At 35.1% G+C, this 19110-nt stretch overlaps 1 protein-coding gene and 1 pseudogene across 6 annotated transcripts in view; both read left to right on the forward strand.

Annotated features, from left to right (window-relative positions):
• PTPN4 (protein tyrosine phosphatase non-receptor type 4) overlaps positions 1 to 18310 on the forward strand; it is a 207872-nt gene extending 189562 nt beyond the window's left edge. For 4 of the 6 annotated variants that reach the window (XM_032840890.1, XM_032840892.1, XM_032840895.1 and 1 more), the window contains 7 exons: positions 880 to 970; positions 1057 to 1118; positions 4003 to 4149; positions 6202 to 6330; positions 8665 to 8813; positions 11204 to 11339; positions 18214 to 18310. In XM_032840890.1, the coding sequence (XP_032696781.1) occupies positions 880 to 970; positions 1057 to 1118; positions 4003 to 4149; positions 6202 to 6330; positions 8665 to 8813; positions 11204 to 11339; positions 18214 to 18300 (801 nt within the window). In that variant the 3' untranslated portion in view covers positions 18301 to 18310. Of the gene's footprint in view, positions 1 to 879; positions 971 to 1056; positions 1119 to 4002; positions 4150 to 6201; positions 6331 to 8664; positions 8814 to 11203; positions 11340 to 11442; positions 11734 to 12617; positions 12715 to 18213 lie in introns of those variants that run through there. The other 2 variants (XM_032840891.1, XM_032840893.1) reach the window with 2 other exon arrangements.
• Positions 11025 to 11144, forward strand: LOC116857095 (annotated as a pseudogene).
• Positions 18311 to 19110: the final 800 nt, after the last annotated feature.

The raw sequence follows: 19110 nt of genomic DNA on the forward strand, positions 1-19110 counted from the left end.
TACATAAATATCTATTTAAAAGAGAGGAATAAGGAGATTTTATGCATGTCATCAAACTAAAATTTTTTCTGTGATTCAATAGCTGTTTTTATGAAAGGTGGCAGATGAAGATAGGCTATGGTAGAGCTAAAAATCCTGAGTTAAAAGAAAATAACTTTTGTACCTCATGATATTTCATCCTTCTCTAATTTTTGTGTCTAGTTTGTCATCATTAATATTTGTTGCTCTAAAGTATGTGTTATTGGTAAGTGACTATAAAACATTTGTGACTGTAAATCATTTAGGACCTGTCAGTTTTTCTTTTAAGAATTTCTTTATTCCAGGCGCCAGGCTGCTCAGTTGGTTAAGCATCTGCCTTCTGCTCAGGTCATGAATCCCCAGTCTGAGATCGAGTCCAAGTCGACTTGGGCTCTGCTCAGCGGGGAGCCTGCTTCTCCCTCTGCCGCTCCCCCTGCTTGTGCCCTCTCTCTCTAACAAATAAATAAAATCTTTAAAAAGAAAAAAAAAAGAAATTCTTGGTTCATATACTATGTAAACTCTCCAAATTAAATGAGACCTATATGTTCTCTGCAGATTTGCTATTCATAACTTCAGGTACTTTTCTGTAAGCAAAATTGTTTTCAATTGTTTTATCATTTTAAAAAATACAGTATATAATTCATGTCAGAAATTGTGCAGAATTCAGCTTCACAAATTTGGTTCAGTTCCCTACTAGCCTAAGGTACATCATTGTATGGATGAGGTATCCTAAGGGAAAAACAGTGCTTGTTGTTAGCATAGAAATAATCCTGAAAAACAAAACATAATCTCTTAATGGCTTGCTGGACTCAACCTTATGTGCCCCCTCCTTTTTTTTTTTTTTTTTTTTTTTTTCCCCAGCAACTATATCGGAAGAAACCTGGAATGACAATGTCTTGTGCCAAATTACCTCAAAATATTTCCAAAAATAGATACAGAGATATTTCGCCTTGTAAGTACCTACTATCTCTATTTGTTAAGGTTAATCTTTTTAGCATAACTTTATCAAAACATTCTTTCTTTTCAATTTTTTTTCAGATGATGCTACACGGGTCATTTTAAAGGGTAATGAAGACTATATCAATGCAAATTATATAAATGTAAGTTTATTTTTATTATACCTTTGTCATTGGGAGTAGGAGGGACTACTGTAAACTTTGAGGTTCCTTTTAACCTTGAGAGAATATTAACACTTTCAGATACTTAAAAATAGTATAAAATTAATGTTAAAAAAATAGTTTGGTACTGGCATATTGGCATATGCTTCGAGCCGTGGAATAGAATAGTCCAGAAATAGGCTGAAATAATTACTAGACTTTGGTTTATGGTGGATATGGTCTTTTAAATCATTGAAGATAAAAATAGATTATCTAGTGAATGGATTGAGTAATATATCTAGATGTAATCTAGACTGTATCATTGTAAGGAGGTTTTCCTTCCCTTCTACTGGGATAAAAGGATTACTAACTTCTTAACTCTGCAATGTAGAAAATTTCAAACATACAAAAGTAAGAGAAAAGTACAGTGAACCTTCATATATAAATCACTCAGTTCAACAATCGTCAACTGTTCATGCCCCTACACATCCAGATTGTTTTGAAACAGATCCAAGTTTCATATCATTTATGTATAAAGACTTCACCTACTCACTCTTGATGTAACAGATTTTAGATATATCAAAATATAAATGTTAAAAAATGGAATCATATAAGTACTTGGAGGAAATCTATGAGAATGGCTTAAAATCTCAGAAAGGGAAAGACTTGTAAGTTTCAACTCTTGTCTAAACTCACAAAAAGAAAAATGCAAATCAAAATTGGAAGGAATTTCTATTTTTCACCTCTTAGACTTGAAATATCAAAGAGTGTAACAATATCATTTACAAGTCCATCTCCTTTATCTGAAATCTTGGGGTCAAATATACTTTAGGATTCAGAATTTTTTTTATTTTTTTTTAAAGATTATTCAGCGGCTATACCATAACCTGTAATAAGTAACGTCCCTAGCAGACTATGAGACATTAACCTGTAATCGGTGTATTGAAACTCAATAGCAAACTGTTGATACTCCATAAAAACTATAAGTAGCCTTAGATTAGTCAGATACTGCTGTCAGATGAGTCCAGATTAGGTCAGGTGTACCCCAAAAAGGCCAAACTTACACTTCAGAGTACACGGAGTTTCAGAATTGTGGATGAGGGATTATCAGTATATTAAGGAGACTTAATATAGGGAATAAGCATTCCTCATACATTGTTGGTGAAAGTATAAATAGTCACAGCCTCTTCAGAGAGGTAACTAACAAAAATGTTAAGGTTACAGAAATATTCAGTGCAGCTTTGTTTATGGTAGCAAATAGATTACCAGCAACTTAAGCGTTCATTAAATAAATTATGGTATATGCAGAGCCATTAAAAAAATAAAATTTTAGGGGCACCTGCGTGGCTCAGTGGGTTAAGCCTCTGCCTTCGGCTCAGGTCATGATCTCAGGGTCCTGGGATCAAGCCCCACATCGGGCTCTCTGCTCAGCAGAGAGCCTGCTTCCCCCTCTCTCTCTGCCTGCCTCTCTACCTACTTGTGATCTCTGTCTGTCAAATAAATAAATAAATAAATAAATAATAAAATCAAAATTAAATTTATGTACTTTTAAAAAAATTAAAAATAAAATTTTAAAATAAACTTAAAATATTTAAAAATAAAATTTTCTGTACTAATCTGATATCTCAAAGATAAGGCATAAAAAGAGAAGGTGCAGAACAACATTATAAGCTACTTTTTATGTTTTACAGAAAACAGTTTTGCATCTACATTTGTGTGCTATATATAGAGTATCTCTGAAAGGAAATACTAGAAATTAGAAAAAAAGGATTGCTTTCCTGGGTGTGAACTGGAGGCTGGGAATAGGAAGGAAGACCTTTTTCCCTGTTCACTCTTTAATATTCGTCTAGTGCCATGGTGCATGTGTCATCTTTTCTTCTTTATTCATTAAGTCTCAAAATGTAGTAGGATGATGACTCATCTTACCCAAATACTCATAATCTTACTCTTCCTGAAAATAATGAATTTTAAAATATTTTTATGATCTTTTTATGTGTATTATATATATGTTACATATATATATATATATATATATATATATATATATATATATATATATGTAAAATCTGAACTAAAACAAATGGCAAAAATTTTGCTCCTTGCAAATTTTACCAATAAGGTGTTTAGAAACAAGTATTTTTATTTCTGTACCAAGTCTCTCTAAACCCTCTAAAAGAGGGTTTTCTTTTTTTCTCAAGATTTTATTTATTTATTTGACAGAGAAATCACAAGTAGGCAGAGAGGCAGGCAGAGAGAGGAGAGGGGGAAGCAGGCTCTTCGCCGAGCAGAGAGCCCGATGTAGGGCTCGATCCCGGGACCCTGGGATCATGACTTGAGCCATAGGCAGAGGCTTTATTTAACCCACTGAGCCACCCAGGCACCCTAAAAGAGGATTTTCTATAAAACTGCTCTTAAACCTCTAGGAGTGCTTTGGAAAAAAATAAAAGATAAATGTGTATAATACTGAAAAATTTCTTCTACAGATAAATTATTAATAAAGATAGTGGGGGTTTTGTTCTTTTTCAAATTTAATTTAAATTCTAGTTAACATGTAGTATAATATTGGTTTCAGCAGTAGAATTTAGTGATTCATCACTTACGTGCAGCACACAGTGCTCATCGTAACAAGAGCCCTCCTTAATACCCATCACTCATTTAGCCCCTCCCCCCCACCTCCCTCCATCAACCCTCAGTTCTCTATCATTAAGAGTCTCTTATGGTTTGTTTCCCTCTTTTGTCTTTTTAGGTAAAGGCTTATTTTACTGACTTTGCACTTTATTGAGATTAGTTATATTCAGTTATTATTTGGTGGATGACTTTAATATACTTGATCAAGGCAAAAAGTAATAATGAAAACACTTGAGTTTCGTGTCCTTTGCTTTTTTAGATGGAAATCCCTTCTTCTAGCATTATAAATCAGTATATTGCTTGTCAAGGGCCATTACCACACACCTGTACAGATTTTTGGCAGATGACTTGGGAACAAGGCTCCTCTATGGTTGTAATGTTGACCACACAAGTTGAACGTGGCAGAGTAAGTCATACTTAAATTTTACACATTGCTTGGGCTTTTTTTCTTTTCTTTCCTTCCTTTTTTTTTTTTTTTTTTGCTTGGACTTTTTTTCAACTTACATTGCATATATGGTCAAAATATGCACATTGATTTAGTCTTTTTTGTAACCTTTAAACTTTCTTGGGGTATTATTAAAATCATAGTGACTAACACATAATGATTGTGATATATAAGTGTTAGCCACTATTACTATCCGTTATCTAAATGAATTAGTATGTATTTGATAAGGGATTTGTATGTAAATATATAAAGAACTCCTACAGCTTAGCAATGAAGTGATAAATACCCAATTTAATTACTGGCCAAACATTCTGAGTAGATGTCTCTAAAAAGAAGGTATTTATTTATTCATTTATTCATTTGCTCATTCATTTATTTAAGAAGATATTTAAATGTCCGGTAATGTCATGAAAGATGCTCAGCATCATTAGTCACCAGGGAAATACAAAATCAAAACCACAAAGAGAGGGAAGCTTGGGTGGCTCAGTCAGTTAAGCATCTGTCTGCCTTTGGCTCAGGTCATGATCCCAGATTCTGGGATCTAGTCCTGCGTCTGGCTCCTTGCTCAGCAGGGAGCGTGCTTCTCCCTCTTCCTCTGCCTGCTGCTCCTCCTGCTTGTGCTGGGTCTCTTTCTGTCTCTGTGACAAATAAATAAAATCTTAAAAACACACACACACACAAAGAGGTCACACTTCCTATCCAGTAGGATGGCTAAAATAAAAATGATAGATAATATGGATATTGGGGACGGTATGTGCTATGGTGAGTGCTATGAAGTGTGTAAGCCTGATGATTCACAGACCTGCACCCCTGGGGCTAATAATACATTATATGTTAATTAAAAAAAAAAAAAGAAAAGGAGCATTCACCTTACAAAAAAATTGTTTTAGAGGTGGTTTAAAAATAAGTAACAATTTAAGTAAAAAAAAAAAAAAAAAGATAGGTAATACTAAGTGTTTTCAGTGATGTGGAGAAAATGGAACCTCCTGTACTGCTGGTAGATTTGTAAAATGATGCAGCCACTTTGGAAAATAGTGTCATTTCCTCAAAAGGTTAAACTATGAAGTTAATAACTTAGTACTTTCACTCCTTGATATACCCAGGAGAAATGAAAACATATGTCTACACAAAAACTTGTATATAGACGTTCATAGCAGCATTATTCATAATCGCCAAAGGTGGAAACAACCCAAATATAACAAATAAAATGTGACATAATCACATGGTTGTATATCATTTGACAGTAAAAGCAATGAAGAAATGGTACATGCTACAACATGGGTGAACCTTAGAGAACATTTTTGCTAAGTGAACAAAGGCAGTCACCAAAGACCACACACTATGTGATTCCATTATCTGAAATGTCCAGGTTAGACAAATTCATAGAGGACAGAAAACAGATTAATACTTGCCTAGGTCCAGAGTGAAAGAAGGGGTTGGGATAGAGGAACACACAGTGATTGTTAATGGGTATGGGACTTCTTTGGGGAGTGAAAAAGTGTTCTAAAAGTGCCTGTGCTGAAGGTTGCACAGTTCTAAAAACAGTTGAATTGTGTGCTTTAAGTGAGAAAATTATATGGTATTTGAACTGTATGACAGTAAAACTGTTTTTTTTAAAATATCCTAATTATGGAAATAAATTGATAGGCATTTTAATTAGAAATTCTTTCTCATTTTTACTTAAATCTAAAAATAATCAGATTTAGTTAATTATTTTGCCACTCACATAGTAATAGATGATTCAGGCAGGCATTAATCAAGAATGATAAAACATTGGGTGAAAATTTGTAATTAACAGGATATATGCAGTCTCAACATATATCCAAGCAGATTATTACTATAAAGAGAAAAAATGAGAAATTTTAATAGTTGGCAGATCTAGGTGCAGGATATATGAGGGTTCATCAAATTATTCTTATAACTTTTCTGTAGGCTTGAAAGTTTTTAAAAACTAAAGCATTTTAAAATTGGAGAACCTAAATTACATATTTTTCTTAAATCTATTGATGTCAGGTAAAGTGTCACCAGTATTGGCCAGAACCCACTGAAAGTTCATCCTATGGATGCTATCAAGTCACCTGCCACTCAGAAGAAGGAAACACAGCATATATCTTCAGGAAGATGACACTATTTAACCAAGAGGTAGGAAGGCAGGATATCCACTCAGTGGAACGGTTATGTTCAAGGTAAAAACGTTGAAAGCTGAAGATGTTTTGAGTCCTGGTTACTAGGAAATAATATTTAAAATTACTGAATTTGCTTCATTGGAATGCTTTGGAATCTTACAAGGTATATTCTACTATGTTAAATGTATTTTCAATTTCTCCAGGTAAATATGGTCAGTAAAAAAAAGTCTAGTAAATAATACTTATTACTCTTCTTATTTTGCCTATTCATAGAAACTGTGCCAGGGTTTTGTTTGATTTCTTCCTGCCAGTAATATCAATAAAGTATTTGAGTACGTCTGTGGAAATACAAAGAATAATTGAGCATTATCAAATTATTGTCCTTTTTGTAAAAGGATAAAGGAGTGCAATCTCACAGTCTCCCCAGTATTAAGAAGGAAATGATTGTAGGCACGATCTTCTGACAGCAGATTATAGCTTCGTAATTGTTAGTTTCTACTGCCACCTGAGTCACTCCTCTTTGGCTTCCAAATCCAGAGCCAGAAATGGAAACTGATTAGTAAATGATGGCTTAGTAACTCAGTTGGAAGATGAGTGAAGAGCATGGCATGTTGTCAGTCTTGTCAGGCTGTTAAGACAGTACATTCCACTTTCACTGCTTGCAGCTAGATATTCCCCTGTCACCTTTGGTTTTGAAGGGGGTTAGAAGAAGAAAAAGTAATTGCTAAAGAAGAGCAAATAGCACACACTTTGAATACCCATGCCTGTCCCATCTATGGTTAGCCTTTGGAAATGAAAGCTTCATATTCCCCTCCCCATCCCACTGCACTTCCCTGAGTATGAATAAAGGAGCCCAGCAAGACAGAGCTTTACTGACCCAAAGGGAAGGAATCAGAAGTTGTGGAGATTTATAATAAAGGAATCTGGCATTGAATAAAGCAAAGTTACAAGAAATAAAAAATTAAATTTTTGAAATCTTAAGAACTAGAGATTCCATCAGAATGGATTTAGGGCTTGTGTAGCTAGCTCATGGTCCAGTGTAACAAGATAAATCAATAAGATATTTCTTCATTTTCCCAAATGGGTATCAAAGGCTGTATATTGGCCCTACAAAATAATACTTATATCTTCAGTGTAATTTCTTTATGCTCCACCAATAGGTTACCCATGGCAGTTTATAAACTTACAGTGGCTTTTCTTTGTAAACGCTAAGTACTTTGCAAACTATGCCAAGACACAAATTAGTTTTTAAAGTTTGAGACAAATACAGTTGGGAAAATACATTTCTTTACATACCAAATACATAGATACGTAGATGGATAAACAGACAGACATACCCCAGAACATAATAAATATCCATTTAACATTACCCAGTCTTACAGTTATTGATACCATTAATTTCTTTTGTTAACAGTAATAATCAAAGGCAGTCTGTATTAGATACCTTCAATTCATTACACAGGATTCTGAAAAATTAGTCATCAAGTTATACTGAGTCTCTTTAGGAATTCATTCATTAGTCCTTTTCTTAATTACCTTGTACTTTACTGGTCTTTTTTGGAACCCTCCTTCAATGTAAATGACAGTAACCAGATTTCATAGTGTTGAATGACCATAGCTACCAGTTTTTGAGAATATGGTTCCAGACAGCTGATTGGGTGATTTAGAGGTCCTCTCATAGAATCCTTTCAACATAACACTATCCCTGTGATGTATAGATGTTATTTTGTTTTTCAGTTGAAGAAAATAAGGCTCTGAAATATTAAGTGCCTTAACCAGCAGAGTCAATATTTAAACCAAGATATATACATTCAGTAGTACCTTTCTCTATTTTACTGATTCTTGGCTTCCAAAAAATAATTAAGCCTTGATTTGACTTTGTGTTTTTGTGGTCTCCAGTTTTTAATCTACATTTATTTTGAGATTTTATTTTCTTAATCTTCATTATTTCAGGTGCTTTTTAGAATTAGCCCAACTTCGCTTGTTAAAAAAATTTTCCCTGCAATTTTTGCTCACCTAACACTTTTTTAGTTTTCTTTAAACATTTCTCTGTATCTTAACTTGTTTTTGCCTATTTATTTGCTTCTCATCTGAAAAATACAAATGCAGAAATTGAGTTGTAAGAAGAGTAGTGATACAAAGAGTAGCTGTCAATTAATAGACACAACTGTTTCTATAAAATAGTTTCTTTTTCATTGAAATTTTGGGTTTTATTGAAGTTATACATTACTTTTTAGGGGGTACTGGGAGTAGTTTCTTTTGCTTTTCTTCTAAAATTAAAAAAACACGAATATTTATATTTTAAAGGTAATTCGTAAGTTAAGGTGCGTAATTTTTCATTTACACTTAGAAAAATGAGAGTCGTCAACTCACTCAGATTCAGTACATAGCCTGGCCTGACCATGGAGTTCCTGATGATTCAAGTGACTTTCTGGATTTTGTTTGTCATGTACGAAATAAGAGGGCTGGCAAGGAAGAACCTATTGTTGTTCATTGCAGGTATGCTGTTTTCTTTTTTATGATTGAATAGTTGACCTGGTAAGTCACTTTTAAAAGGGAATGGGTATTTTATTTTGCCCTTAACTTGTGATCCTCACTGTGGTAATTAGAGGGAACCCAAAGCTATGATCTGAAGCTAGAAGGCTAAGGGTATGTTCCAACATGTGATTGTCAGAATCTTTATCATAAAAAGTAAAAATAATACTTCATTGACTGATTCTTAGAAGCTTTTCTTTTTCATAGTTTAACATCTCAGACACTGGGTGTCTTACAATGGATGGTAGCTTAGATTTGATGAAGTCCAATATTTTAGGCATTCAGTTGCAGCCTAAGGTTTAGATTTCCTCCTCACAGTGTACTACTACAACCCACGCTGTGGCCCATCCCAGGACATTTGTTAAGTCATCTCCTCTCCCTCGGACTGGCCACTCCCAAGAGCTCCAGGTGAACAGCGTAGGCTGTCCTTTCTTCCTTTCATACTCTACCTTCTAAACAGCTAGATACAGTGACTCCAGCCTTCACTCCTATAACTCAGATTGGAAAACTGAAATTATCCTTATTCTAGCCACTTCTGTTATTAGAGTGATTTATTCAGAAGCTGTATTGATGCCTCTGAAGAAATAAAGGTATCTCCTCATCCTTAAACTTCCCAGCACTTTTTTTTTTTTAAAGATTTTATTTATTTATTTGACAGTGAGAGATCACAAGTAGAGAGGCAGGCAGAGAGAGAGGGGGAAGCAGGCTCCCTGCTGAGCAGAGAGAACCCGATGCGGGGCTCGATCCCAGGACCCTGAGACCATGACCTGAGCCGAAGGCAGAGGCTTTAACCCACTGAGCCACCCAGGTGCCCCTTCCCAGCACTTTTTAACAGCAGACTTTCAAATCATCAAAACAGATTGTAGACCAAATATCTGAGAGGTAGGGGTGCTTGGGTGACTAAGTGGGTTAAGCCTCTGCCTTTGGCTCTGGTCATGATCTCAGGGTCCTGGGATTGATCCTGACATCGGGCTCTCTGCTCAGTAGGGAGCCTGCTTCCCCCTCCCCCTCTGCCTGCCTCTCTGCCTATTTGTGATCTCTGTCTCTCTCTCTCTCTCTCTCTCTCTCTCAAATAAATAAATAAATAAAATCTTTAAAAAAGAAAAATGTCTGAGAGGCATCTCTCTCATAAATAAATAAATAAAATCTTTAAAAAAGAAAAATGTCTGAGAGGCAACAAGGCGGGATTGATTAACACATTTGGCCATTTATTATTCTAAGTTCCCAACAGCTACTATAGCTATTTTGTTCACAGAGAATACTTCAAAAAGTTGTTCTTGACTATCCCATTATAAAACTTAATAAAAATTAGATTTGCTTTTAAAAACTGATTTGAGTGTGGAAAATACTGTCTTTTGTACATTTGTTAATGATTTATTATTGTAATTTTATTATTTTGCTTTTTTTTTTTAATTTTGCATATTTTTCAAGAGGAGAGAGAAAGCACAAGCAAGGGGAGCAGCAGGCAGAGGGAGAAGTGGGCTCCCTTCTGAGCAAGGACCCTGGGATCATGACCTGAACCAAAGGCAGACGCTTAACCAACTGCGCCACCCAAGCGTCCTGAATTTTATTTTTTTTTAAGATTTTCTTTATTTGAGAGAAAGAGTGCAAGCAGGGGGAGGGGCAGAGGGACAAGCAGAATCCCCACAGAGTGGGAAGCCCGATGTGGTGCTCCATCCAAGGACCCTGAGATCATAACCAGAGCCAAAGTCAGCCACTTATGACTGAGCCACCCAGGTGCCCTGTTATTTTGCATTTTAAAGAGAGGCTGCTCCAGTAAGTGTATATACCTTGTTCGGATTTTAAAAACTGAAGCGTAATTTTACAGTAACATTTTTACAACTAAAGTGGGAAAGGGGTAGATACAAACCATTTAATCTGTATTAAGTATAAAATGTGTTTCAATTTCACAAAGTATTTTTTAGTTGGCTTTCTACTTTTATAGTATAAAACTTTTAATTAAAATCATATTATTAGGGCACCTGGGTGGCTCAGTGGGTTAAGCCTCTGCCTTCAGCTCAGGTCATGATCTCAGGGTCCTGGGATCAAGCCCTGCATTGGGCTCTCTGCTCAGCGGGAAGCCTGCTTCCCCCTCTTTCTGCCTACTTATGATCTCTGTCTGTAAAATATGGAGTCTTTAAAATAAATGGAGTCTTTAAAATAAATAAAATAATAAGCTTTGCGCAATGGCAGTATCGTAGCCAATGAGGTTTATCCAAGGCACAATTACTGCTAATTGAAAAAAATAAAGTAATTCTTCTGTTGTATCTCAGTACTTTAATGTACAGCACAAAAGCCACAAGAAGTTTAACAGAATAGTACCAATGAGACTGCCCCTTATTTGTCTTTTTTAGTGCTGGAATTGGAAGAACTGGGGTTCTTATTACTATGGAAACAGCCATGTGTCTCATTGAATGCAATCAACCAGTTTATCCACTAGACATTGTAAGAACAATGAGAGATCAACGAGCCATGATGATCCAGACACCTGTAAGTATTGCACTTCATGTACATATGTGTATTCTCAACATGATGATTTTTGTTATCAGTGTATATGGCAAACCATATTTTTTTCTTTTTAATTCCCTGACAAGAGCCAATAATCCCTAGCACAGGAGTTGGCGAATATTGCCTGTAAGCCAAATCTGGCCTGCTACTTGTTTTTGTAAATAAAGTTTTATTGGAGTACAGCCATGCCCATTTGTTTACATATTGTCTATGAATGCTCTCACACTAAAATACCAGAGTTCAGAAGTTGTAACAGGCACCATATGATTTGCAAAGCCCAAAATATTTACTAACTGGTCTTTTACAGAAACTGTTTGCTAGTACCACCTTATCATATTAATTCTTGAGTGCTTAGCAGGTACAGGGGAACTTTCCATCTGTTAGTCAGGTGGGGTGGGATGCCAAGAACAATAGCATCTCAACTGGAGAATCCTGGTAGACCTGTTCTTGATGAAAACAGCTGTGGTGAAATCACCTTCTTTTTTAATGTAAGAACTTGAGCTGCAACAACAACAATAACAAAAGTCATGGAAGTTAAGCTACTAGCTTATTGTATTCTACACAGACTCTGAATTACATTCCAGGAATCAAAAGGGGAATCATGAAATTTTAACCTTAAGATTATTTTTTATATTAAGCCATCGTGAAATGTTAGCATTGTTGGTGGCACTAAGGTTACTGAAGTGAATTAACCTATATGATCTAAGAAATGCCTTTCATTTGGTTTGGGTTTTTTTGGCTTTTAACTATAGAAAATTTCAAACATACACAAGAGTAGACAATACAATAAAATAGAACACTATGTTGAGTACTGAGACCCAACAACATGTACCATATTGTTTCACCTACTCTCCTGGTATTTGAAACAAATCCTAGACATCAGATCATTCTGTCTATAAATATTTCAGAGTGTACTTCTAAACAAAATCATAATACCATTATCACATATAAGTATAATTAACAATTTCTTAATATTATCAAATAACCTGTAGTCAAATTTCCATTTGTCTCATATTAAGTCTTTTTTTATTTTAGAACAGCTTTATTGAAATATAAGTCACATACCACAAAATTTACCCTTTTAAAGTGTACAATTCATTGGTTTTTAGTGTATCACAGAGTTTTGCAGTCATCACTGCTTATATTAGAGCATTTCATCACCTCAAAAAGAAACCCCATACCTGTTTTCCCTGATACAGTCTCCAACCTCCCCTCCACCCAGCCCTAAGGCAACCACTAATCTATTTTCTGTCTCTATAGGTTTACCTGTTCTCGACCTTTCATATGCATGAAATCATACAGCTTGGTCTTCTATGTAATTGGCTTCTTTAATTAACATAATATTTAAAGATCCATTCTGTAGCATGTATCAGTATTTCATTTCTCTCTCTGTTTTTGGGTGGGTTGCTGCATTATACTCCATTGTATGAATATACTGTATTTTATTTATCCATTCATCTATTCTTGGATATTTAAATCATTTCAACTCCTTTGTTATTGTGAATAATGGTACCATAAACATTTGTGTATATGTTTCTATGTGAATATGTTTTCATTTTTCTTGGGTGTCAACACATGTTACTATCATTTTTTTTTTTGTTTTTTGTTTTTTTACTTTAAGTAATCTCTACACCAACATGGGTCTTAAACTCATAACCCGGAGATCAAGAGTCACATGTTCCACTGACTGAGCCAGCCAGGCACCCTGTCTTTTTTCTACTTTAGCCGTCCTACTAAACATAAAGTTGTATCTTGTTATGGTTTTGATTTGCTTTTCCCAAGTAACTAATGATCTCAAGCATTTTTTTCATGTGTTTTTGGCCATTCATCTGTATATCTTTTGAGAATTGTCTAAATCTTATGCCCTTCATTTTATTTTTTTTAAAGATTTTATTTTTACATAATCTCTGTACCCAACGTGGGGCTCAGACTTAAAAACTCTAAGATCAGCAGTCATACGCTCTACCGACTAAGCCAGCCAGCTGCCCCTTGCCTTTTATTCAGTTCAGTTTTTTTGTCATTTTATTGACCTGTAAGACTTCTTTATATTGCCTTCTTTATATTCTCTGAATACAAGTGTTTTGTAGATCTTTATTTTGCAAATGTTTTCTTCCATGCTGTTCTTTCACTTTCTTGATTATATCATTTGTAGCCCAGAAGTTTTTTTAACTTTGTTGAAGTCTAGTTTATATATTTTTTTAATCACATATGTTTTTGGTGTCCTAAGAAGTCATTGCCTAAACTGAAGGTCTCAAAGGTTTATTCCTCTGTTTTCTTCTAAGAGTTCTATAGTCTCACTGTCACATACATATGTCTGATTTATTTTGAATTAATTTTTACATATAGTTTGAGGTACGGTTCCAAGTTTATTCTTCTCCATGTGGATATCCAGTTGTCTCTGCTCTATTTGTTGAAAAAGGCCATTCTGTCTTGTCTCTGTGCCCCTTGTCAAAATATACCACAGATATAAGGCTTTATTTCTATACTTTCAACTCTTCCATTGATTTGTATCTGTATGCCTTTTCTTTTTTTTTTTTCTGTATGCCTTTTCTAATGCTAGTATCATATGGTCTTGATTACTGTAGTTTTGTAATAAAATTTGAAGTTAAGAAATGTGATTCTCCTAACTCTGTTCCTCTTTTTTAAGACTGTTTTGGCTATTCAGAGACCCTTGCATTTCCATATAAATTTTAGAGTTAGTTTGTTTTCTCTGCAAGAAAAGCAAGATATGGATTGCATTAAATCTACTTCTCTTTTTTGGAGAGTGTTTCCATCTTAATGATATTTCATCTTCCAATCCAAGAACGCAAAGTTTCTTTTCATATATTTATGTCTTCTTTAATTTTTTTGAGTGATGTGTTATAGTTTTCAGTGTGCAAGTCTTGCACTTCTTTTGACAAATTTATTAAGTTTTTTAGTCTTTTTGGTGCTATTTTAAGGGAAAATGTTTTCTTTCATTTTTGGAGTATACATTGCTTGGGTATAGAAATAAAATTGATTTTGTGTGTTGATCATGTGTCCTGAAGCCTTGCTGAAATCATTTATTAACTCTAAAAGTTTTTTTTATGTGTGAAGGTGGACTCCATAGGATTTTCTATATACAATAGGTTATCTGCAAATAGAGGTAGTTTACTTTTTCCTTTCCAATTTAGATGCCTTTCTTTTCTTTTCCTTTTCGTTTTTTTTTGTTTTGTTTTGTTTTGTTTTTGTTTTTGTTTTTTTTTTTTTTTGCTCAAGTGCCTGGCTAAAACCTCCAGTACAGTGGTAAATAAAGTGGTAAAACCAGATATTCTTGTCTTATTCCTGGTCTTAGGGAGATAGCTTTCAGTTTTTCACTTATTAAGTGTCTTGTTAGGTTTGCCTTTTATCAGGTTGAGGAAGTTCCCTCTGTTACAAGTTTGTTGAGTGTTTTCGTTGTGAAGATGTGTTCGGTTTTGTCAAATGCTTTTTCTTTATCTATTGAAATGATGGTGTGGTTTTCATCTTCTATCAGTGTTATGTATTATATTGATTTCAATGTTAAACTAACCTGTGTTCCTGGGATAAATCTTGGACATGGTGTATAATTTTTTTTATATGATGCTTGATTTGATTTGCTAGTCTTTCCTTGAGGTTTTTGTATCTATATTCACACATAATGCGTTTTTAATTATCGTAAAATACACACTGTAAACCATTTTTAAGTGTACAGTTCAGTAATGTTAAGTATATTTACACTGTTGGGTAACCTATCTCTAACACTTTTTCATCTTGCAAAACTAAAACTGTACGCCCATTAAACAACAACTCTCCATATCCCTCTCCTCCTAGTCCCTGGCAACCAACATTCTACTTTCTGTTTCTGTGAATTTGACTACTCTGAGTGCTTCATATAAGTAGATTCATACAGTTTTTGCTTTTTTGTGGCTGGCTTATCTCAGCATAATATTCTCAAGGTTCATCCATGTTGTAGCGTCTGTAAGAATTTCCTTTCTTCTAAGGCTGAAAAATACTTCATTGTGTATAGACTACATTTTGTTTATCCTTTCATCTGCCAACAGACTTTTGGGTTGTTTCTACCCTTTAGTTTTGTAAATAATGCTGCTATGATCCTGGATATATGAGTGTCTCTCTGAGATCTTGTTTTGTGTGTGTGTGTGTATCTGTGGATAGATATGTACATATGGAAATTAAATTGTTGGATTATATCATACATTACAAGTTTTTGGTTTTGTTTTTACCGTTTGTATAAAGTCAGGATTCAGATACAATTCACAAAATTTTGATTGGTTTATGTCTTCTAAATCTCTTTTAAGCTATCACTTCTTCCTTCATCTCTTTTTTTTTTTTTTGCAGTTTATTTGATGAACAAACTGAGTATTCTATTTCCTAAAAGTGGTAAATGGATCTATAGACTTGAACAAATTAGGTGATACTCTGTTCTTTCAAGAGACACTTAGGGGCACCTGGGTGGCTCATTCAGTGAGCCTCTGCCTTTGGCTCGGGTCACGATCCCAAGGGTCCTGGGATTGAGCCCCACGTCGGGCTCCCTGCTCAGCAGAGAGCGTGCTTCTCCCTCTCCCTCTGCCTGCAGCTCTGCCTACTTGTGCTCTCTTCATCCCTCTGTCAAATAAATAAATAAAAATCTTCAAAAAAAAAAAAAGACACTTAATGCCTGGTTGTCTTTCTTTTTATGATGTTAGTAGCCTTGGGCGATAAGTGCCTGCATCATTAACTTATGGGGCTTGAAAAGTGGTGATAGTCTGTTATTCCCTCTGTCTTTATTAACCTTAATACTTCTTTCTTTAAAGAGAAACTTTTCATCAGCTGTTGGTTAACAAGTGGTACATACAGGCAGTACAAGAAAAGCAAGATAATTAAGGCTTTCCCTTTATAAGTTTTTAATATAATGAGTTGGTCCACTTGCCTCTTCCAGTGGTGACCTCATAATTGGTTTGTTTTGATATTATTCCGAAATCATGGATTTAAACATATGTGATATATTTCAATCCATTATAGTTATTTTTTTTTAATGATGCCTAAACTGTCCCATTTTGGGCCAGCAGGAACCTATTCAGCCTGGCTCCCAAGCTTTTTTGCCAAGACCCTATCTTCTTTGCTATTAGTAAAGATATCCAGGCCCCAGCTTGTACTTTCTCCCCCAGTTTTAGAATCCATAATTTCCCCGCAAAAGTACTGGGGATTTTTTTTGAGAAATTGACCACCTTCTGAGCAGTAGGTGTTTTTATGCTGTTCGGTTGGTGTTAATATCTGTCTGTAGAAATCTTTCATTGCCAGAGTTAAAAAAACAAACTTAGGAGTTAATACTGATGCTTCCAGTACAAATTTAGGATGACCGCATTTTTCATGGTCTACTTTACATCTTATGCCCATTCATCTTTAACAAGAATAATGGTTCTCTACAATATCAGCAATGAAAGGTTTAGACTGTCACAAATACTCATTTGTTTTATTACACGTGTTGTAATAGCAGTCTCAGAATAACAAAATTAACACTAGTGCTACCAACAAAATAGTTACTAAAAAGAATTTTCATTTTTTCCCACTTTTTGAATATAGTCTATGAGGTACTCGTAGTACTGTTACAAAGTGCCTTGAAATAGCTCCTTTCTGTGTGGTTATGTTGTCAACTAGATAGACACATTGATTTGTTCCATGTTATTTTCAACTTACAGAGATTTTTTAAGTTAATATTCTAATTATGGAGTGTATTTATGTGGTTCCAAAATAAAATCTATAAAATAAGGAAGTATATTCAATGAAATCTTGTCCCTACCCCTCTCCTGTGCTCTATTCTGTCTGTCCCTTTATAGGAAACCACGTTTTAATGATTTGTCCTTCCCTTTTTTTTAATAACATATATATTGAGACAGATAGACATTTGTATGCCCCCTTTTCTTTTATAGAGAGAATATATTGTGTGCACTTTTCTCTGCCGTGCTATTTTGACTGAACAAGATATTCTGGGGATTGGGGGGAGCATCTGGGTGGCTCAGTCATTTAAGCGTCTGCCTTCAGCCCAGGTCATGGTCTCAGGGTCCTGGGATCGAGTCCTGGATGAGGCTTCTTGGTCAGCGGGAAATCTGCTTCTCCCTCTGCCTCCCCTCACTTGTGCTCTCTCTCAAATAAATAAATAAAATCTTTATGGGGTACCTGGGTGGCTCAGTGGGTTAAAGCCTCTGCTTTTGGCTTGGGTCATGATCCCAGAGTCCTGGGATCAAGCCCTACATCAGCTCTCTGCTCAGCAGGGAGCCTGCTTCCCCCCTCTCTCTCTGCCTGCCTCTCTGCCTACTTGTGATCTCTGTCTGTCAAATAAATAAATAAATAAATCTTTAAAAAAGAAAAACAACAAGTATTCTGGAATTTATTTTATAGTGATCCCCAGTAGACTTTCATTCCTTCCCCTCCCAGCCTTCCACCACATATTTCTCTGTGAGAATGTGGCACTCATTACTCACCCAGGCCCTTCCTGATAGCCATTTGGATTGTCCCTATCCTTCATTATTATAAATAATCTAGCACCAAATAGGCTTATTTATGAATGTATGTTTTCAATTTCTTTTTCTTGTTTATCTTTGGATAGATTCCCAGAAGTGGGATTGCTGGGTGAAAGGTAAATTAACGTCATTTTATTAGATGCTGCCAAACTGTAGTATTGTACCTCCCTACTAGCAATGTCTGAGTGTGTTGCCAACGAAATATGTTGTCAGACTTTTTTATTTTTTACCATTCTGTTGGTGAAAAATGGTATCTCTGTGCAGTTTTATTTGCCTTTTATAAGCAAACAAGTGAGATGTTTTTCCTTTTTTGTTGTTTTCTACTTTTTCTGATCAATTCTATTCTTTCTGTTTTTCAGAGTCAATACAGATTTGTATGTGAAGCTATTTTGAAAGTTTATGAAGAAGGATTTGTTAAACCCTTAACGACATCATCAAATAAATAAGAAAACAAAAGTCTGGGACATGTGTCAGAAAACCGCTGTTATATTCACTGTGCCATAATTCTGCTTGCAGGAAATGGCATCGAGACAAAACAAATGAAGAACTAACAAAAACTGAAAACTTCAGCACTGTTGCACTTTATGTTTAAGAAAATGTCACTCTCTCAAAATCTATAATTCCCATGTTTGAAGACTATTTCATGCTTTGCTCCGAACAAATAGTGAATAACTGAGTATGTTCAGGGTAATTTATGAAATTTGTGGTGGTGCCATGCAGTCCCCTTCTGGTAGAATTGCCACAAACAAGGCTCAGAATTCTCATCATCTCTGTTATACACCTGTATCTTGAAAGCAAAAAGAAGTAAACATCAGAAGTCAGCTCTGGTGTTTCCCAGTGATTCATGTACTTATTACTGTACTGGTTGCCAGATTTTTATTCTTTAAATTTTAGCAATATCATTCTCAGTATTGGCCAATACACTGCCTCTGGATGCAGCACATCTCTCCCTGTACTTCCCCTATACCCCCCCTGCAAAGACCTGCTGTCCATGAGAAGAAAGATGGAGTTCGCTTTTCCCAGGAAATGCTGCACATTGTCCATTTACCAGCATCTTATAGAAAGTATAAATATGAATCTACACATTTTCTTGAATTTAATAATGTAACTTATATTTATCATAAGGTTGGCTTATTCCAAATCATGTGACTTCACATACTTGTTGTAAAGGAATGCATGCATTGTGTCTTAACCCCTTAAGTGCCTTGAGACGTCCTTGTATGTCTAATGAAAAGGCACTCATTTGACCCCACTAG

The sequence above is a fragment of the Lontra canadensis genome, unplaced genomic scaffold (assembly GCF_010015895.1).
Source record: "Lontra canadensis isolate GAN:19392208 unplaced genomic scaffold, GSC_riverotter_1.0 scaffold117, whole genome shotgun sequence".
NCBI classification, from domain to species: Eukaryota; Metazoa; Chordata; class Mammalia; order Carnivora; family Mustelidae; genus Lontra; species Lontra canadensis.